The 22,552-nt window shown below is 45.2% G+C and overlaps 1 protein-coding gene across 1 annotated transcript; it reads left to right on the top strand.

Annotated features, from left to right (window-relative positions):
* The first annotated feature begins 13,362 nt into the window (after nucleotides 1–13,362).
* S100b (S100 calcium binding protein B) lies at nucleotides 13,363–21,000 on the top strand. The gene is made up of 3 exons (XM_028874259.2): nucleotides 13,363–13,596; nucleotides 17,123–17,268; nucleotides 20,099–21,000. The coding sequence occupies exons 2-3, from the start codon at nucleotides 17,131–17,133 to the stop codon at nucleotides 20,237–20,239; spliced, it is 279 nt and encodes a 92-aa protein (XP_028730092.1). The 5' UTR covers nucleotides 13,363–13,596; nucleotides 17,123–17,130; the 3' UTR covers nucleotides 20,240–21,000.
* The last annotated feature ends 1,552 nt before the right edge of the window (nucleotides 21,001–22,552 follow it).

The raw sequence follows: 22,552 nt of genomic DNA, 5'->3' as shown, positions 1-22,552 counted from the left end.
CCTAAACAGAGAGTTCACAGCCATTTGCCAAGGAGGTGGTTCTGTGTGAGCACGTGGTAACTTCTCTCAAGACTGACCAATGTTCAGTTCCACCAGAGGAGGACTGAAGACTGAACCAGGATGCCACAGGTTGACATTGGCTTCCAACAGTTTTTTAGGACTGAGGAAACAGTCCTCAGAAGCCCCAGGCTGTGGCAGGCTGGGCATGGAGATGAATGGACCTAATCTTGGGAGCCTTGCTGGCACCACCCAGCTCAGTCCCCCAGCACTGGGGTCCACCCCTGATACCCTAACATAGGAAAGGGTACCTGTGGTGGTTGAATGAAGAGTGTGGCCTTGCAAGAACTCTGAAGAAGTGGATACTAGGAGCTGGAGATGGTTCAGCAGTTAAGAGCACTTACTGCTCTTGCAGAAGACTCAGGTTTGGTTCCCAGCACCCATGTCAGGTGGCTCACAAACCACCTGTAACCCCAGCTCCAGGGGGATCCACTGCCTCTGGCCTCCATGGGTAGCTGCACTCACTTGCACATTCTCACACGCAAACACACACACACACACACCTACACATAGTTTTTAAAAATAAAAATAAATCCTTTTTTTTTAAGTGGATTCTAGTGGCTGGAGAGATGTCTCAGTGGCTAAGAGCACTTGCTACTCTTACTGTGGTCTTGAATTGAATTCCCAGCATCCATACTAGGCAACTCACAAGCACCTGTAACTCCAGTTCCAGGGAACCTGATGCCCTCTTCTGACCTCCATGGGCACCTAAATGCTTGTAGCACACATATAGACAAGCAGGCACACACCTATACTTTGTTTTATTTTGTTTTGCTTTTTGAGACAGGGTTTCACTGTGTAGCCCTGGCTGTCCTGGAACTCTGTAGACCAGGCTAGCTTCAAATTCAGAGATCCTTCTGTCTCTGCCTCTTGAGTGCTGGGATTAAAGGCATGTACCACCACCGCCTGTCTCCGGCAACATTTTTTTTTTTTTAAGGAAGGAAGGGTTTATTTTGGCTCACAGTTTTGGACTACAGTCCATCCCTGAGAGGAAGTGAAGACAGTAGGAACTTGAAACAGCAGTCACATGATCCCCACGATCAAGAGTAGATAGCAATGAATTCACGCATGCTAATATGTAGCTTGTTTTCTCCACTCTTACACAGTCCAAAACCCCTACCTAGAGGATAGTGCCACCCACAGTGGGCAGATCTTCTTACCTCAACTAATGTAATAAAAATAATCCCCCACAGATATATCCACAGGCCAATCTAATCTAGATAACCCATTATTAAAACTGTCTTTCCATGTAATTCTAGATTGTGTCAAGTTGAAAAAGTAACACCAACCGTCACTATCCCCACAGTTGGGATATTTGATTATTATGTAATTACAGCAAATTTGCCAGCAACATTTTTTAAAAGTGGATTCTAATGCAACTCCCCTTATTTTAATCCCTGGTTAGCCTTACAACCCTACCTATTAACTAAGACACTGTAACAAAACTTGTAACCATATGTAATGAGTGTACATCTTGGTTAATACAAAGTTACAAAGTACAACCAAAAGATAAAAGAGTGATTGAGGAAAGATGTATTAGTCGCAGCAAGTAAGGGGAGCCCTGGGGTTATTTCCAAACCAATGCCCTCCCCCAAACAACAGAACTGTGGGGATTTTACTCAAGAAGCCTATAAACTTTTTATATAGGAAAGCCCTTTAAAGATAGAGGGCACATTTCTGAGAGTTCAGTTTAAGGCCACAGTCCAAGGAAAGACAGTGGTGACATTTCTGGATACACTTAGCTGGAGGTCATGGACCATCCATGTATTTTAAGGTTAAGATGGTGGGCAGGAACACTTCTGAAAAGGTCTGTTTTTTCCACCGAGTTTACCATGAAAAGGACACCATGAAAAAGCATGAATATAAGAGTTTGCCATTAAAGGTGTCTTCCTTGCATGTTGGCTAACAATCTAAACTCAGCATGATTTCTGGAGCTTAATTACAAGAGCTCATAAAACTTGTACCTGGTTTTCTCCAGGTACATCCTATATGGGGCAGCTTCATGTAAAATGTCCCACTATGCTGAAACCACATTCCAGTCTTCCAATTGTGTATCCTTCAGACCAACTCAAATCCCAGCTTAAGTACCAATGACCTCTATTGACACTGTGTGGAAGAAGGAGCAAGCCAACCCAAATCCTAACTCCCTGAATTCATGAGGTTTAATAAAATGTAATAGGGATTTTTTTTCTCTCTCTCTCTTTATTTATCCATACATTATGGAATAGCAACTGTTATGTGAATGTATCTTTCCTATGCATGTGGAACTGGACAGTGTAAGTCACTGATGACAGTGTTCTGGAAAGTTCCTAAGGTCTTTAATCGTTCCTGAGAGCTATGAGCAGAACTACATGAAACTTATTAAATGGAAGATTTGATTGTTATTTATGAGGGATCTGACAGAAGTTCAGTGATTCATATTATCATGCAAAAGCCGTCCTGCTAAATTGTAGAAATGCTCTTCCCAAAGTAAGGACTGAGGATTCAAACACAGGCTCGCTGTTTCAGGAACTCAGAAGTGAGAGCAGTTTCTTTGGCTTGTGGTTCTGGAGGTGGGGAAAGCCAGTACCAAGGGCTCCATGCGACAGCTTCCCTGTTGTGTCACAGCAGCGGGGGAGAAAGCTAGAGAAGGCCGAATCCGCTTTCATAACAAACTCACTCTGGCAACACAAACACACCAGTGATAAGGGCTTTAGTCCCTTCAGGGGAGAGAGCATCCAAGGACAGCCACGCTTCCAAGTCCACCAGGGCACACACCTTCTTTTTTCTTTTGCCCATCATCTTTCTTACAAGACTTGCTTTAAATATACGCAGAAGTAAGGGCTGCAAATGTAGTTCATTTGGTAGAGTGTTTGCCTGTCATACATGAAACCCTAGTTTGATCCCCCAGCAACTGCATAAAACCACGTGTATAGTGGTGTATGCCTTAATCCAGAGTAGGTAGATTCAAAAGAACTAAAAGTTCAAGGGCATCTTGGCTACATAAGACCCTACCTAAAAACTGAGTAAATAAGTAAATACAGAAAGCAAGTCAACAACTATACATACACATAATTTGCAAAAAGAACTATGATCAAAAAGTTATAACTTTAAAAAAAAAAGTCAGGCATGATTGTGCATGGTTTTATATTCCAACACTCAGGAGGCAGAGGCAGGAGGAGAATTTCTGAGTTTGAGGCCAGCCTGGTCTACATAGTGAGTTCCAGGACAGCCAGGGCTATGTAGGGAAATCCTGGCTCAAAAACGCACACAGTTTTTGTATGTGCTGCTGTGACTGGACCTAGGGCCACATACATGCTAGAAAATGGCTGAGCCCTGCCAAGGATTTTCTGTTAACTTGGTACAAGCAAGAGTTGTCTGGGAAGAGGACCATCAATTGAGAAAATTCTTCCATCAGATTGCTTGCTGGCATTTTCTCGATTAGCGATTGATATGGGAGGGCCCAGTGCTACCCCTGGGCAGGTGGTCCTGAGTTCTAGGAGAGTGTAAGAACCAGAAGATCGGGGAGTTCTCTATGAGACTGTCTCCTAGTGATGTTAGAGGTCACACCCATAAAGCCTCACCAATACAGCTGCCCAAATGTGAGCTGAACAAGAGTGACACCAATGGACATGCCGTGGAGGATGGGGAAAAAGCCCAGGAGACTGCAACCCTACACCAAGAACTATAGACAACTGAGGGGAGCTAGGAATGGGTGAGGTGGTCTTCCTCAGGAGGAGCACACAAATTGGTCATCTAGTGCTGAATGCTCAGCCCTGAAAACATACAAGTAACATCATAGGGACTGGGTAAGTTATATTTAGAATATACATGTATACACATACATGCAAGCAATAACAGCTAGTGAAAAAAAAGGCCATGAATTTAAAGGAGAGATGGGAAGTGCATGTGGGAGAGTTTGGAAGAAGGAAAGGGAAGGGAGAAATGTAATTATGTTGTAATCTCAAAAATAAAAGGGGAAATGAGTTAAAGGATGCTATCTAAAAAGAACTTGTAGTGTTTGATTAGCTGGAGATGAAGAATCAGCTGGGATTAACAAGTGACCAGAACCAATGCAGTGACATTTTTGCTTTACTGGCACAATTAATGCTAGTTTGCTGCAGCTGAGAAATTAGCCGTGATTAAGAGACCTGCATCATTAAAGTGAAAATCTTCTGGGGCTATTTCCCCAGGGTCAGCACACAGAAGCTCTGTGGTCCAGAGTGGGTAAGGCTACATACATCTCCTCATGCTGGTAGCAGAACGTGGCAATGTGTAAGTCACTCAGGTGGTGCTGGTTCTGAAGGCATGAAGGGACCATGGAAAGCAGCTGAGGCTTGACACTGTGTGTCAGGCCTTGAGGTCCTGAAGAGGGCCAGGAAAGATCAATGGTAAGGGTGCAGCGTCAGTTGCAGGGGATACCAGTACCATGGGATGAATACCAAGGACAGCAGCAGCCATAGAGTGGAAATTAACCTGAGCCTGTGAGCTGGTATGTGTGCTGTGGAGAGCAGAGCTGGGCAAGGAGAGCCCCAGGCCCTTTGGAGCCCAGGAGATGTGTGTAGGTTCCAGACACCAAGCACTGAATTTTTTATCCTGTTGAGCTTTGGCTTTGCTTCGTGATTATACCTTGTTTCTTTCTTCTTGAAGAAAGTATTTAACTTGCTTTTTATTTTATAGGAGCCCACAGTTGAAAGACTTTAGACTTTTAAAAAGATATTGGGTTTTTAAAGAGAACTTGGACTTTTAAGAGTGTTGAAAATTTTAAAACTTTTAAAGTTGTTTATGTTTTATATTGTGATATTAATATGAGGTTGTGGGGATAAACAAAAAAGGAAAGGTTATGGTTTGACATAACCTTGTGTTGGTGTGTCCTGGTTAGATTTTTTCTGACACAAAACAGTCATCATGATTGATTGAGAAAAGATGGCTCCATCAACTTAACTGTGTGTACGTTATTAATTTCAAAAAATTATCACTATTTTTATGGGTATGGATGTTTTGACTGCATGTATGTCTGTGCACCACATGAATGCAATGCCTGCAGAGGCCAGAAGAGAGTGTCATATCCCAGCCACCATGTGGGTACTGGAAATCAAATCCAGATCATCCAGAAGAGCAGCCAGTGCTCTTAACCACCCTGAGGTATTTTATTAATGATGGATGTAGGAGGACCTACTCCACCCCTAGGCTGGTGGTCCTAAATTGTATAAGAAAGCAGGCTGAGCAAGCTATGAGGAACAAGCCAGTAAAAAGTATTCCTCCATGGCTTCTGTTTCAGTCCCTGCCTCCAGGTTCTTGCCTTGAGTTCCTGCCCTCAGTACCTGAGTTCCTGAGTACCTGGAAGTAAGATGAAATAAACTATTTCCTCCCCAAGTTGCTTTTGGTCACAGTGTTTATTACAGGCATAGAAACTTAACTAGGACACATTATTAGTTATATCTGAGCTCTCTTTTTGCTATTGTTGTGTGTTCATGTGTGTGCTCATGAATGTAGAGGTCAGTAGATAATCTTAGGTACTTACACCTTTTTTTTTTTTTCTTTTGAGACAAGGTTTCTCATCGGCCAGAATTTGCCATATAGGCTAGGCTCTCCAGCACATTTTTATTTGGAAATTGGCTCTTTGTTATTTGACTGGACCAGCCTTGATTTCATGATCCTCCTGCTTCATATTTCTGAGTAGCTGGGATTATAAGCCTGTGCCTAAAGACCCAGCATAAAAATCATTTCTGTTCCTATAAAGAGCGGACCATTTCCTGTGCTGCAGCGTGCAGAGGTGGCATTGCATCACAGTTGGAACTTGGACTCTACAGGAAGCCCCAAGCTCATACCATACATAGCTTTTGACACTTACCAGTGATACCACTAAGTCATCTGCCTCTGAACCTCAAGTTCCCTCATGACAATGAAGAGATGCTTTTCCCTGGACAGGCCAAACCTAAGAATGACTGACCTTCTTCCCCTGGCCAGGAAACTTCATTTCCATTGATATGTTGTACTTTGAGTGCTTTGTAGCTCCGAGGATAATCCCTGTCCATCAAGCATTCAAAGCTCCCATGAGCAGCTTCAAGCACGGGGATGTGCACATCAGTCACCATTTCTACCTCTCGGACCTAGAGCTCTGTACTCTTGATCAGCTCTGCTACCATTGGAGCAGTCAGGCCTGATTGCCGAGCACATGGTCCCTGCAGGAGTTCCCTGCCTGGGATGTTCACATAGTCATCATGCTAGGTGCAAAACACTGGTCACATATGTCACCATGCTGAGGGGGTGGGGGTCACTGCCACTTACGTTGCAAAGTCTGGCTTGAAAGACACTTCACCCCTTACTGGGTTCAGTGCCTGACTTGTATCCCCATTGCACTGCCTAGTGACAGAACGGATGGGGACACACACACACACACACACACACACACACACACACACCACCTATGACCCAGCACACAGACTGAAAGTGAAGCTATTAATGCAGGGGCTAAGCAAGCATGTGAACTCTGTTGTTATTAAGGCAACAGGTGGCCTCTCTCTGGGAGAGTCAACAGCATCGGTGATTCTGATCCTTGCAGGCTGAGCTTTTGTTTTAAAAGCTCGGATTACATAAATACTATCTTTGTCTGCCTTTGTGCACTATGGCCCAGCTGGAGGAAGCCCTGCACAGACAGGAAGCCGGTGGGCAGTGCTGGAGGCAGAGCCTCAGGCCCTCCAATGGGGAACAGTGCCAGCCAAGGCCATGCCAGGGCCTACCCATAGGCTGAATTCATAAATTTGTTGCAAAAATCCTGCTCAAGAAATCTTGAGGAGGTCTTCAACAGGTAAAGAGTATATTAGTTAAATAAGTGACATAAAATATTACATGAATATAATCAAAATACATTATATGCGTGTACAAAATGCCACAATGAAACCCACTGTATACAATTAATATATGCTAATATGAATTCTAAAATATCACATAAGATACATTTAGAAGCATGATAATAATTAGTTTTAAATGCTATGCATGTTAACACATCACAAAATATATCAACTTACTCAATTTTATTCCTTTACATTTTATTTTATCTTAGTTTTTGGAGACAGGGTCTCACTAAATAGCTCTGGCTGGCCTAGAACTCACTTTATAGACCAGGCTGGCCCTGAACTCATAGAGCTCTGCCTGCCTCTGACTCCCAAGTGCTGGGATTAAAAGCATACACCACCACACCCAGCTGGCTACTTTAAATTTTAATTCCAATAAATAGTTTATCCTTCCTATAATTTAAATTTTTTCATTTTTTTGTTTATATTAACACTCAGTTGCACTTTTAGATTCTAATTATTCTTTATTTAAATCTCTAAAATAAGCTAACTTATTCCCACTTCCTAGCCCTTCTTATTGGAGCTATGCCAAAATTAGCTGTAGAATTCTCAGTTTTCATAAATCCTAGCAATCAATTGTTCACTTGGAAGGATGTAGCTGAAGTTGTGAGATGTTCTGGGCCCACAGCATCCTAAAAAACGGACAAAGCTACAACACTGTATGAAGAATAATGTTTCTCACTGAGTTAAAAAACAAATAGATGAGCCTGAGTTTTTTTCAACCTTAAACTTGCCATGATTTGATGGATCACCCAGACTCTTTAAAAGTAGAATTAAAACAAATGCTTGCAAGAGAGTTCCACAAGGGCAGAACAGTTTTCCTTACATCTTTTCCAGCATTAGCTCAATTGTTTCTCTGACATTTTAGTAACTTTTGGAGTACCACGTACATGCGATACAGCAATGGTTCACAAGGCAGCTTCGCTGGATGCACCTCACACTCCCGCCTCCAGCTCCCCCCAAACTTAGAGGGTTCAAACACAAACACAAAACAACAGTCCTGTTGTTTCTGCACTGGGCCCCTTTGTTTCCCAGGCTCTGTGGATCCAGAGCAAAGAAATGGCAGGGCCCTGCTTTCTGTTCCAAGCTCCTCACTGGGCTTATTCTTCTGGAAGGTTTTACTGACTTCCGAATGAAAACAAATGTTTGGATGGCATTTGATGTGGTACAAAAATAAAATTTAAAAAAAAAAATGTGATACATGTGAAACACTTCATTCTATAACAATTTGCCAAACAGGGATTCCTGGACTCAAGACACTCAAACGGGCCAATGGTTTGGCCTGAATGAGGGATCCTAGTGTCCCTGGCTCAGAAGATCATTGCTGTTATTTGTAGTTCTTTGCTTTCTCCGATTGGGGAGTTTGCTTGGTTCTGGATCCAAGTCCCAGGTTCTTCCGATAGACATGAACAGTAACTTTCATAACGTTAATGACCATCAACTGAGTGCACCAGACACTTCATGCTACACGTGTATTTGTGCTGCTCACTACATATGCATGTGTAGATTCATGTACTCCCCAAACAAACCCAAGTGATGGCATGAGAAATTTGAGCCTGACTCTGAGATGCAATGGCTCCCAGACTGAGCAGTGGCATCCTGCTGGGTATGGCATCCTGCTGGGGAGGAAGGCAGTTGATTTTTGTTGTGTTGACTGCTCTGCACACAGGACCTTTTGTCTTTTCACCTACTTCCTCCAGAACACAGATCCTCATTCTCCTCCATGGTCATTAGGCATTGTAACCGGCCTCTTGAGCAGCTTGGTGGTGGGTCCTTTGTATGAGAAACAATGCGGCCTTTCCTCCTGCAAATATCAAGCCTGGGCTACCTCTTCCTCCAACTGATGGGAGCCAGTGGCTTAATGAATGCAGGAGGGAGGGCCGCTCTGAGGCACCGGAAGTGAGGATGGCAAAGGTGACAAGGGCTCTGAATAGCCACAGAAAGCTGCCTGCTGACCCAAGTCAATCACCGGGATGGAAAAATGCTGGCCCAGCAGAAAAAGTCCCTTTTCCAACCTGACAGTCCTGGACCCTATAGTCTGGGTACCTGAGAGCCAGGGTACCCTAATTCCAGAGACCCTAATTCCCTGGGTCAACATGGCCTCACTACTCAATCAGAGGCCACATGGGTTCCTTTGGCATCCAGACATGTTGTAAAACAAAGTGGGATTTGAACCTTCATCACTAGCTCTCAAATATCCCCAGATGCCGCAGACTGAACATGAGTCCGTTCTCAACAGTCCAGAGCACTAGTCATGGGATGACTCTGCTTGAGACAGCAGTACTCTCCAGTCACTCCATGCCCATCCCTTCTCACCTCTTGGCCAACACCCACGGTGAGTTTGGTGGGACCAAACTCCTAGCTGGCACTTGGACTCTTCAGCATTTTATTCGGGTGAAAGCATACATTTCCTTGATGAATGGGCTCTTTGTGTTTGCAACATTTTATTATACACATTTGGGGATTTTATATATTCAACAAGCAACTTCATTCCTGGCTTCGGGCCTGCCACACAGGAACCGCAGAGGATTTCCTCTATCCACATAACTGAGAAGCAGAACAACCAGAAACCACAGCTCCTCCAGAGCCACCAGGAAGCGAGGCTCTGGAACATGCTGTTGTCCCCAAACTGGAAGAACAGGCATTGCCAAAAATGACAGTTTATCTCTGCAAACGCTCCCTGGTTTGAGGTTAGGGAGCCAGGACAAGGAAGCCTGAACCTGCCACTGATGACTCACTGTGGAAAAGCCTGTAAGGTAAAAACTCAGAGGGACCATTGTAAGAGCACAATACCCAGAAACATACATGTTTTTGTCTGTTAGATGTGGAGCTAGTCTCTTTCTGTCTGTGAATCTCTAACTCTTGGATAGACTCCCCAGATCCCCAGATTCTAGGAGACAGGTGCCATAACTCTCCTTTCCAAGGACGTGTACAGGTTACCAGATTTTAAAACATCAGAAGAGCTACCAGTGGTGTGGCAGCATAACCCCCCCCTCCCCCGCCGCATAGCATGGGTACTCCACTAAATGTGCCTCCTCCCCCACATCCTCAGAGCTATACACTTCCTTCTCCCGGACTCAGAACGCACACACACTCGTCCCCACCACCTGGGAACCTGTCTACATGCCTGACTACTCATCAACTATATGGTATGAAACCCCCATTCCTCTGAAACCTATAAGGAACCCCCACTCTGCCTTATAGGCTTGACCTCTCTTCAGAGGCTCTGCTATGCTGTTGTCTGTCTATAGATAGGATCAATAACTATTCTAATCGCTTGCCTACAATGCTAGTAACTATTCTAATAAATCTCCCATCTATAGCATTAATAACTATTCTAATAAATCTCTTGTCTATAGTATTAGTAACTATTCTAATAAGTCTTTTACTTCTTACTCAAAAAGAGAATCTACCTCAGTGTCCCATGTACCCCAAACCTAAGACCTTTCAGTGCCTTCCCACAATTTCAAATTTTCATTGGCAGCAACTTGCCAGAAATTCTTGCTTTCCTCAATAGCCTTAAATGAGGCAAACACACGGGTTCTTTTATTTCAGTCTTAATTACTAATTACTTAATATTAACTGTCAGATCACATATTCCATATCATACATTTCATATAAACATATGTTTGCATATACATACATACATTTATATAGATATAATTGTATCATATATACTCATATATGATACAGAATGGTTACAAAGGGTTAAAGAAGTTTCAAAGAGGCCTAAGAAACTAAAAGGCTAAAGCTGGGAAACTGAAAAATGAAATTCTCTAAGGGGATAAGATAGCATAATGCTGGAGATCTGCAGAGAAGCACAGCCCCCGCTGTGTACAGTCCTGAGTCCAGGCAAAAGGGCAGGACCAGGTCCAGATAAACCAAGAGACGGACAGACGGATGGATGGATGGATGGATGGATGGATGGATGGACGGACGGACGGACAGCAGGTCTAGATGGACGAACAGGAAAGTAGACAGAGAACAATTTGAGTGAGTCATGTCAAAAGCAGGGGCCAGGCCAAGCCGAAGACTCTGGGATAGAGGGAAGCCACCTGATACGTCAGTAGCCCATACTCAAGGTGTGATGGGAAGGCCTACATAAGACCTGAATTCTCATATTTTTTAAAGGAGTGTGTGTGTGTACATTGCCTGTGGAGCCGGATCTCCTGGAACTGGAGTTACGATTGATTGTGAGCTGCCCAATGCGGGTGCTGGGAACCGAAATCAGGTCCTCTATAAGCAGTATGAAACCTTATTCACTGAGCTATCTTTCCAAAGCATTTGTATTTTTTTAAGCCCCATTTAATTGTTTGTTGATTTATATTATCATCAGTCACTTTAATACTTGGTTATACTTTTCTTCTGGGTGCTGTAGACCATGCAGGTGTCCAAAAATTAACTTTAAAAAATGTTAAGGCCAGTTCCATGGTGATCTATACAGCCTGTAACCTGCTTCCACTGTCAGATGCCCTCACAATAGGCAACTGGTATTTTCTGCCAGGGACCCTCAGGATCTCTATGGTCTCTTCAGTGGTAGCCATTTTGGTGTCTGTCTGGGGCCCTTAGGGCCTCTGCTACTTTCTTTGTGGGTGAAGGGACTGCTTTCATGTCTCCTGCCTCAGGCCTCTGGCTGCCATACTATCAGTGGTTAATCTTGCTCTCCTGAGTAGGTCTTCTTTCCAGGATGTAGAATTCTTTGTCCATTCCATGGTACCCATAGATGACCACCTCTCACCCAAGACTCCTTTAACATTTGTGGGGCTTGTCTGGGATTTGAACACAATACACACACACACACACACATACACACACACACACACACACACACAGAGAGAGAGAGAGAGAGAGAGAGAGAGAGAGAGAGAGAGAGAGAGAGAGAATTTGAAGATCTCTATTTAAAGCCAGTATAAGTGACTGAAAATGGCCATAGAGAGCTTAGAGGTACCTTGATCATCTGGTTCCCTGAACAATGTCATGGAATGAAGGAATCTTCCCAGCCATGATTATTGTAGCCAACACTCTTAGTTAGCTCCATTTTAGTTTCTGTTGGGGACTAAGAAGAGGAGGGGACCTAATCTTTGGGGACCAGTGGCTTTGATTTCATATAGATAAGTGGCAATGTGCCCCCTGTAATAGAGAGGAACCAGAGCAGAGGCTTATACCTCTATGCCAAAGCTGAGGCATGCCTGCTGTCTTAGTTTGGGTTTCAATTGCTGTGAAGAGACATCATGTCCATGGCAACTCTTATAAGGGAAAACATTTTAACTGGGGCTGGCTTACAGTTTCAGAGGTTTAGTCCATTATCATCATGGTGCGATTTGGCGGCGTGCAGGCAGACATGGTGCTGGAGAAGGAGCTGAGAGTTCTGCATCTGGCTCCACAGGCAACAGGAAGTGAACTGTGTCCCACATTGCATGAAGCTTAAATATAGGAGGCCTCAAAGCCCACCTCCACAGTGACACACTTCCTCCAACAAGGCCACACCTCCTAATAGTGCCGCTCATTTGGGGGGCCTTTGTTTTTAAACTACCATACCTGCTTTTCTCAAGGAAAGGTTATACTCCTTGTTGGGAAAACTTTATTGGACCCTTAACATGTCTGGTCAACCTCTTGGTGTCTGTGATGTTTGGGTGACTTTTGTCATGTAGCTCCTCCCACAGCCACTCTGAACATGAGGAACAAAGGGACATGCTCTGGCTCGGCTATCCTCCGCTCGGTCAGGAAGCTTGGACAAACGCTTCCGCATGATTTGTCAAAAGGACTACTCACTTCAGGGCAAGAAAGAGCCCACACTGGATTCCATTTGAAGCTCAAATGTGATGTTGCTGAAGATGCTCAAAGCGAGCATAGGCTGCTTTCTGGGTTCATTCCATGCTGTGATGAGGGGCACAGCAGCAGCACCACCACCACCACCCTGCCTGCATGTTCAAAGAACGTTGAACAGGCTATTTTTAAAGCATTTCTGGCTCAGACAACTCTTAACCTTTTACCAGGGTAAATGGAGAGACCTAAGACAAACGGGGCATGTCTTCACTCTTAACAGGATTTTCCCCAAGGTTCAACGGTAACTGATTTACTGCATGCTGATCCCTGAATACACTGGGCTCAGAGGAGCCCAGGGATAACCATTGCCCAGCACCAACATCCACCACATGTCATACCTCTGGGGGAGGAGGGGCAGGAAGCTGGCAGGCAGACAAGATGCTCAAGTCTCCTTGGAAGACAGCCATAGCCACCCAGTGCCCTGCACCCCGCACTAGAAGCTTCCAGTTCCTGGCTGCATTTCTGCTTTCTTAAAAAATCAATTCGCCCATGCCTCGCTCCTCTTTCCACACCCCCACCTAGCCTTTGGAGCCTCATCAATATTCATGTAATAATTCTTTTAAAAGGCACAAAAGAAGCTGACTCCACACTTCCTGCGCAACAGGCCCATTTTCTTTCTAGATCCTATCATTGTGGCTGCCCAGTGAATCCCCAGGGTACGCCGTCAATGGGGCCCTGTATGCAGGCCTGGCTGTCCAGCACCTCCCTACCCTTGGCCCTCATTGGCAGCCTCAGCCTGCAGTGGACTGCGCCAAGCCCACACCCAGTCCTCTCTGGAGGAGGAATAAGAGGAGGAGGAAGAAGCTGCTCTGTCTAGACTCCTGCCACTCGGACACTGAAGCCAGAGAGGACACCAGCAGCAAAAGGTGACCAGGAGGTGAGAAACAACCACTGACGGAGGACTCAAGGGAAACTGCTCTTTTTCTTCTTCCTTGGAGGGTGAGGGGGTGGGGAGGACAGGACGGGAATTGACCTTTACAAAAAAAAGGGGGGGGTGGCCTTTGGGGACATTTGGCAGCATTTCAAAACTGCCGATGACATTCTGTGATGTAAGCCTGCCTTTACTGTTTCCTTATGACTGTTGTTGACATTGACATTGTCCCTGGTTTTATTTTCATTAAGACAGGGAGACCTTAGGTCATTTTGAATGACTCAGAATAACTACCGGTGTTTTCAGAGGTGGCTCATGCACTGCTTCTTTTCTAACTCCGAAGGGGAGGTTGTTTCTTTCCGGGAGCGCAGTTACCCCCAATCCTCAACCAGAGCTCTCCCTTCCTCACAGCAGCTCTTCCCGGGGCCCTGAAGCACCCCTGCAGGTGTTTCCAGTTTCCCTATTTGAAATGCCCAGCGCCTACATCTCCAGGCACCACTAAAAAAGCAGCAGAAGAGTTTAATCTTTTCAGATAATTATGAATTAGGATAGAGAAATGGGTTAGGAATGGGTGCTGATTTCCATTGTCCCCTCCTGGGGAGGGCCAGTCTCTGTGAGGACCTCTTATCTTACAGGCAGTATCTCTCCCAGAAACCCAAGTCCTATGTTTTCTTTACAAAAGACTAATGCAGAATGTCCACATGGGCATTCGTTCCATTTGTCTGAGAAGACAGACTACAAACCAATGCTTCTTTAGGAGAAAGGAAGAATGGGGGGAAATTGGAATTTGTAATGTGGTTATGGAAAAAAATCAAATTGTTTGGAGTTTTCTAGCATATGGGATTTTCTTTTCAAGTCCTCGTCCCCATCCACAAAAAGACCCTTTAACCCTTCCTTCCCCCAGCCAGGACTTTTGAGAAGTGTCAAGCATGATATAGAGTTTCTCAGGATTTTTTTTAAATCAATAACTGTGCTGGGTATGGGCCAATAATTGGGAGCAGAGGCAAGAAGATCATGACTTAGAAGAGAGCCCAGAGTCTACGAAACTTTATCTCAATCTTAAAAAAAAAAAAAAAAAAAAAAAAGCAATTCTGTTCCTGCCCTCCCCACTGTTCTTTACATGGCACTAAATTTATTTTCTTTCATTAAAAACAAACAAAACAACAACAAACAACAGTAACTGGGGCTGAAGAGACGGCCCAGCATCTATACGCAGCTCACACTGCCTGTAATTCTAGTCCCAGGGGATAGGACACCCTCTTCTGGCTTCTGCAGGGACCAGGCATGCATACATTAGAGACATACATGCAGGCAAAACACCCATACACATAAGATTTTTTTTTTTTTTACTAAAAAAACAACTGAAAACTCAAGTGAAGAAACTAAAGGAGAATAAAATATTTAGTCCATCTGGATAGTTCTACTTACATGAGGTACTCAGGTGTTTTTGGAATATATGAGCAAAACAAAGTTCCTTTACTTTGTAGAACTTTAGCAAACCAAAGAGCAGAGCAAAGTAAAAACCTTCAATCGTTTTCCCTTGGGAGATCATTAATAAAAAATTTTTAAAAGTTACTGAAGTTTTATTCCAAACTATTCTAAGATGTAATATACTCAACACGGGAATGAGTTTTCAACCTGTTGTTGTTGTTGTTTTTATTATGACAGTGCAGTTTCTGACTTGAGGACCAGAACTCAAGGCCAAGAGCTGTCAAATGTTTCTGCCTAAGTGGCTGTTTTCTGAAATGAGCCACAAGTCGCCTTTGTTAATGGAGTCACTCCGAGAACGGAGCAGCCCTCCCTGCATGCATCCCCAGTCTCCTCAGGCCGTGGCTGTGCATCAGGTGCTTACTGCGAAGGCTGTTTGCTTCTCGATGGCATTCTTGCTCACAAAGAAGCCGCTGTGCTGAGGCCAGACTAATGAATACGCATGGACCGCCTGGCTGTGCCTTGGTCTCCCGGTGTCAGGACACCAGCAGAATCAGATGATCTTGGAGTAATGTTTCTAAGGAGGTCATTTCACTGCTATCTTTCAAAAAGCTGGTGCAGTGTTACCTTATTATCCAGATGAATTTTACAGTTTTTATGTTTGGCACCTATCCAAAAAAATATCTCACTCACATTTTTTATTTATTATATATACAGTGTTCTGTCTGCATGTATGCCTGCAGGCCAGAAGAGGGCACCAGATCTCATTACAGATGGTTGTGAGCCACCATGTGGTTGCTGGGAATTGAACTCAGGACCTCTGGAAGAGCAGCTAGTGCTCTTAACCTCTGAGCCATCTCTCCAGCCCCATCTTAGGGTTTCTATTGCTGTGATGAAACACCATTACCAAAAAGCAACTTGGGGAGGAAAGGGTTTATTCAGCTTCTGCATCACAGTTCATTGTTACAAAAAGTCAGAACAGGAACTCAAGCAGGGCAGGAACCTGGAGGCAGGAGCTGATACAAAGGCCATGGAGGAGTGCTGCTTACTGGTTTGCTTCCCCGGATTGCTCAGCCTTTCTTATAGAACCTAGGACCACTAGCCAGGGATGGAACCACCCACCATGGGCTGGACCCTCCCCAATCAATCACTACTTAAGACAAATGTTCTACTGCTAGTTCTTATGGAGGCATTTTCTCAATTGAGGTTCCCTCCTCTGAGATGGCTTTAGCTTGTGTCAAGTTGATTAAACACACACACACACACACACACACACACACACACACACACACACACACACCAAAAACAAAAACAAAAACTCCTGTTCTTGTTCTTTAGAATCTTTTAGAAGTACCTGCATTTTGCTTTCTAACCCCTGACATTATTGCTATATGAGGATACTGTTTACAGCATTTAAAAAATGTTCGTTGATGTTGACTTTGTATTTACCAGCTACTAGTCATCTTAGTGTCCTTCTTAAATCCACCAGCTGATGTACATCCTGGAGACCTCCAGGATTGGAGGTGGCCACCAGGGAGCTGGAATCATTCCCTGGTGCTCTGCTCAGCACCTCTGCTAGTTCCTCATTGACCAAATCCAACCAGAAGTCAATCATCTTGGAGACTTAACCCTGTGGCCTACGAGGACTTAGAAGGGAGGTGGTGGGCCTAGAAGGCACAGGATGACCTGTGGAGAGTGTGGAGTCACAGGATGACCTGTGTGAGTGTGGAGTCACAGGATGACCTGTGTGAGTGTGGAGTCACAGGATGACCTGTGGAGAGTGTGGAGTCACAGGATGACCTGTGGAGAGTGTGGAGTCACAGGATGACCTGTGTGAGTGTGGAGTCACAGGATGACCTGTGTGAGTGTGGAGTCACAGGATGACCTGTGTGAGTGTGGAGTCACAGGATGACCTGTGGAGAGTGTGGAGTCACAGGATGACCTGTGTGAGTGTGGAGTCACAGGATGACCTGTGGAGAGTGTGGAGTCACAGGGTGCCTCTCCTAGCCTCTCTACCTCTTATCTGGGCTGAGGTCTGCAAGCAGCGTACTAAACTCTTCAAAGAAGAGGGCGGAAACTATGAAAAGGTGTCTTTCTTCTGCAGCCTCCAGGATGTCTGAGCTGGAGAAGGCCATGGTTGCCCTCATTGATATCTTCCATCAGTATTCAGGGCGAGAGGGCGACAAGCACAAGCTGAAGAAATCAGAACTCAAGGAGCTCATCAACAATGAGCTCTCCCACTTCCTGGAGGTAAGCCTTACGAGAGCATCACTGAGCTGCACTAGACTTGGTTCTCAGTCTGTTTCTGTCTCTGGATGCCCTGAATGGCTTGTTCAAACAGCCAAGCCCTCAAAGTATAAGCGTAGATGGGCTATTTCTGTCCTTTGAACCTAAGGATCCACAGGTGATGGCAGCAGAATGCGACAGTACACCACTCACGGCTAACACTGAAAAACTGTCAGCTGGTCATGGCGGCACACGTCTGTACTCCTAGTGCTTCACAGGTGGAAACAGGAGACCAGCCTGGGCTGTACAGAGATAACATCTCTCAACACAAGAACAAGACAGGGCCAGTGAGATGGCAGGTAAACACACTTGCCACCAAGCCTGATGATCTGAGTTTGATCCCTGGGATCCACATGATAGAAGGAGAGAACTCCACATGTATAGCATAGCATGGGCGTATGTATGCATGTACACACGCGCATACACACACACACACACACACACACACACACACACACAATTTTTTCTTTAAGAATGAGACATTTTGGGAAAAAGAAATCTTTTGGCTTTGTCCAGCTTTCTGGTATTTACTACAGAGGTAAGAAATTCCAGACATTAAACATTTATTGATCACTCACCTCAATACTTGAGAGACACAGGCCCACAAAGCACCCAACCTTGACTGAGGGAGGAGGGGGCTCCCCGGAATCTATGACATTGACTGGGCATGAGTTTAGTTTGGAGTCCCAGCAAGCCCTGTTCTTCCATGGGTAATTGATATTCTGGTGGTGGCAGCATTCAGCATTCACTTCCCACTGTCTCCTCCGCCCTTGAATCAGGTGCTAGTGTTTCTACTGGCCATAAACCAAGTGCTCCCGTGGAAGTGAACTGTAATCCACCTGCCACCCAAGGCTCCCTTGGTCCCCTAAACCAAGGCTGACTCATGGCACACATCGAATGAGATGGAAATACCGGTGGTATACAACATCTCCTGCCACAGGGAGCTTCCTGGGTCATGGAAGCAGCAAAGCACACATTCAGAGGAAAACTAATCGGTGTTTGATCAAGGGCCAAGCCTGGGCAAAACTCTAGGCCACAGCCCCGTCAGATGGTTAACAGGAAGCCACACTCCAAGTTAACGGGGTACATGTTGCTACTTAGTGACTGGGTGTTTGGATGACGTTTCCCTTCCTCCGGTTCAGCCGATTACTTCACTGCCATGGAGGCAGCAGGCCTGGGGGCTTGCTGGAGAAGTCTCCAGATCTGCTTTGGGGGACTAATTTCTCAAGCATTCAGATCCCCCGGGGTGACAGCTACTTCACATGCATAGTCAGTTGTAACCCCACCCACTCTACCTTCCGATGCAAAGGAAGAGTCTTACCTCTTCATCTTTAAAGGGAATACGTAGGGATGAGATGAGCATGTTGGGCTCTTCGCATAGAACAAAAGCTCTATAGATAGTAGTTTAAAATACTTGATACTACCATGATTTTAGAACAGAAAAATGGGCACGTGATGCCACATTTATTAACGACAACTCATGTGAAGATATCAAGGTATCATACACGTTTGCTGGCCTGGTTTAACAAAAGTACTAGAGAAAACCAAGTCGAATGAGGGAAGGTTTATGTCAGCTCAGGGTTTGGGCCATGGTTGTCAGGCTCCTGCTGTTTGGGGTCTTTGATGAGGCCAACTGCCTGGTGAGGAGCCAAGCTGCTCACCCAGGGAAGGGAAACAAAGGGAGGGCACGGCCCAGTGACCTCCTTCCTCCCACCAGGCCTACCTCCCAAAGGTTCTACCGTCTCCCAGTGGTGCCACGGTTTAGCACCAAGCCTCCTACACATGAGCCTCTGGATCAAAGTCACAGCACCTGTGGTGTGGTTGAAGGAACTACACTGTGCCACCTATGCTTTGGAAGATATTTAAAAGTCCTCAGGAGCCCCTGGGAATCACCATCTTTTACATCTTCTGTATTTAGGAAAGCATTTGACTTCTCCACAGAGCTCTCCTGCCGGGGAGGGGATGGGGAGGGGAGGGGATAGGGAGGGGATGGGGAGGGGAGGGGATGGGGAGGGGAGGGGAGGTGTTCATTGAAACAGTAGGAACTGAGGCTCTTCAGGGTACAGAGCCTGCCTCCTTCCCACCTGTCTTCAGGCCTGTGCTCTTGGCACGTCAGCAGCCTTACCATTCTTCTGGTTTGGGCATCAGTTAGTTAGCAGCAGCCTTACCGTTCCTCTGGTTTGGGCATTAGTTAGTTAGCAGCAGCCTTACCATTCCTCTGGTTTGGGCATCAGTTAGTTAGCAGCAGCCTTACCGTTTCTCTGGTTTGGGCATCAGTTAGCAGCAGCCTTCCTGTTCTTCTGCCTTTGGCATCAGAACTGACAGGAAGAAGCCTACAACACCGAGGAAAGGACTCACGGAGACAACAGATCAAAACAAGCAGCAGCTCTGACACATTCCCAAGTGTCATTTCAGTGAATGCTGAAACCCACATGGCTCCCGAGCACACGTGTGCTCAGGAGCACTGAGTTCCTTTCTTCTCTAAGTCATGGGCTCAGGTTGAGACAGGCGTCACACCTGTTCCAGGTGCCGTCTGTTAACTCTTGATTGTTTCCCTATTTTAAAGTGACCCCGGTCCCACTAAACCAAAGAGAAGAGGAGAGGCACAGACTCGTCCCCACCCCTCTGTGGCTGACTGTCCCCGGCTCACAGGGGATTTTTCATTTCCCATACTGGGATTGTTTCTCATGCAAATTATCAGCCTAGTATTTTTAATAACATTTTGATAAACCTATATCCCATCTAAAAAGGGCTTAATCAACTTTCCTATTTTTTCTTTCTCTCTCTCTCTCAGGAAATCAAAGAGCAGGAAGTCGTGGACAAAGTCATGGAAACACTGGATGAAGATGGCGATGGAGAGTGTGACTTCCAAGAATTTATGGCCTTCGTCTCCATGGTGACTACAGCCTGCCATGAGTTCTTTGAACATGAGTGAGACAAAAACAAGGAGCCAAGCTGTTCCTGTGGCAGACACGAAGGTCACAAGTGGCAGCAGAGCAAAGGCTTGCAAGGCTCAAAGGAGCCGAGCTCTCCAGTCACATATAACTAATTAGGAAGCTTGATTTGCTTTGGGAATGAAAAACTGATGAAAGCCTTCCCAAGGGCTGCTTGAAATTAGCACATCATTATTTCTGCTACATTAGGCATTCCTGGGAGCTGTCTGGTCCCAGGAAGTATGGGTAAGAATCACTTAGGGGACAAAATCAATGCTCAGCAGTAAAGCATGTGTTGCAGACCACCATGCCCCTGTAGAAGCATCACCCAGAAGAATTATAGGACAGCATTCTTAACGCTTCCAGCAGACCCAAAACTCCACAGCTGGATCCACTGTCACTGAAAGAGGCTGCTTTTCCTTGCATCTTCCTTACAATGTTTGTGCAAATGATGCCCAAGAAAGCAGATAGTCTGATTACAACACCCTCCCCGCAGCCCAAATGAGCAGGGCACTTAAGTCTCTGCTTCCGGTGAGCAGCCATTACTGAGTAAATAGTCAACGCCAACAGTTCTAACTGCAAACAAATAGATCTCACAAACTAAGCATTAACATTCTAACCTGGGCTTGAGAATCAAAATTCTATTCAGTAGACTTCTTTTAGGATGGCACTGCTGTTCCTGGAGGACATGTACAAAGGAGAAGACTGGATACAATGTAGTGGACACTGTGAAGATGTGTCACTCTGATGGGTTTAATAAAAAGCTGAACGGCCAATAGCTAGGCAGGATTTTCAAGGGCAGAGGGAATGCTGGGAAGAAGTGGGGAGTCGCCAGACAGATGGAGAGGAAGCAGGATGAGAGTACAGAGTAAAGGTAACCAAGCTACATAAAAGAATGTAGATGAAAAGATATGGGTTAATTTAAGTTATAAAAACTAGTTAGTTAAGAACAAGCGTAAGCTATCGGCCAAGCTTTCATAATTAATAATAAGTCTCTGTGTCATTTTTTGTGAGCTGGTAGCCCGAAGAAAATTCTGTCTACAGTGTAAAGCTTTTTCTAGCTTTACTGTCTATAAAGCAAGTGACCATGAGATTGATGTCTGCAGGGTGAGTTGCTGGGGGAATGAAGGGCGCCTCAGATATGCCCTTCAGTGGCTGGAAGTCACATCTGGCCTGCTGTGCCTAGGGCCTGCTTACCACTTGGTGAGGCTGAGAGTCAAGAGTGGTGGGAAACTGAACTTAATGCTTTTTAACCTATATATTCAAATAATGAAGGTTCAAACAATTCAAGTTACAAATAAATAAAAATCACATCATAAATATTAAAAAGCCATTCTAGGGAACTTCTAATTATTCTTACCCACCTACCTTTTTGGGTCTTAAAAATTCATTAAGTCAACTGAACAATGCACTTGCATAAGATAAGAAGAACATTGTAAAAATTTTCCACCACTGAACAAGAAATAAAAATAAAACACTCACTAGAGCAGGACAAAGACTAAAAGTCCCTAACGTGGGACTGTCCAGACCTCTCTCCATCCCTCAGGCACAGCCCAGTTAGGTGGAAGGCAGCCGGGGCTGCAGGAGGCTCTGGAATGTTCCAAGGCTGCACAGAATCAGGCTCTCCCTGACTAGAGGATATCATGTGGCTCTTGTAGTTTTCCAGACTGGCTGGGCCATGTGTTAGCTTTCTTGCCACTGTGACAGAATGTCTGGTATAACTAAAAAGGGATAAAGATTTATTTAGCTCCTGTTTTCAGAGGTTTCATTGTGGGAGGAAGTGCATGGCGGAGGAGCTCACACCATGGCAGATAGGAAGGGAATGGAAAGAATAGGAGACCAGGTATACCTTCCAAGGTATGCCCCAGAAACCCACTCCATCTAGTTAGCCTCACCTCCTGGAGACCACGTGTTCCAACACATGAACTTGTGGAGAAAGCTGAGCGCACTGGAGACCAGAGCCTGAGAACTGGCAATGAATTGAGCTGGACTGCAAGGGGCACATAGTAAGTACTTTGGGGCACCTGAGCTACCAAGACAGAAGACAGGAGCTATCAGCAGGGATTCCTGATGTCCTTTTGCCCCAGTCATATGGTACAGTCTTCACATACAATTTCCATATGGTCAGGGGCATCTGCTTACTCAAGCCTCCTGAACTCCTCTAGAAAGGCAGATGTGGTGAGTGCTTTCTCTTCAAGAACCTTCTAGGAGACTATTGCCCATGTGACTAGAGCTGGGCATGAATTTTATGCCAATGCAAGCTCCCACACCGTGTATCACCTACTCATAAATGACACTTTTATTTGCTGGGGGTG

This window comes from Peromyscus leucopus, chromosome 16_21 (assembly GCF_004664715.2).
Source record: "Peromyscus leucopus breed LL Stock chromosome 16_21, UCI_PerLeu_2.1, whole genome shotgun sequence".
NCBI classification, from domain to species: Eukaryota; Metazoa; Chordata; class Mammalia; order Rodentia; family Cricetidae; genus Peromyscus; species Peromyscus leucopus.
Note: the sequence above shows the minus strand (reverse complement) of the source record. Positions and strands in the feature narration are given on the sequence as shown.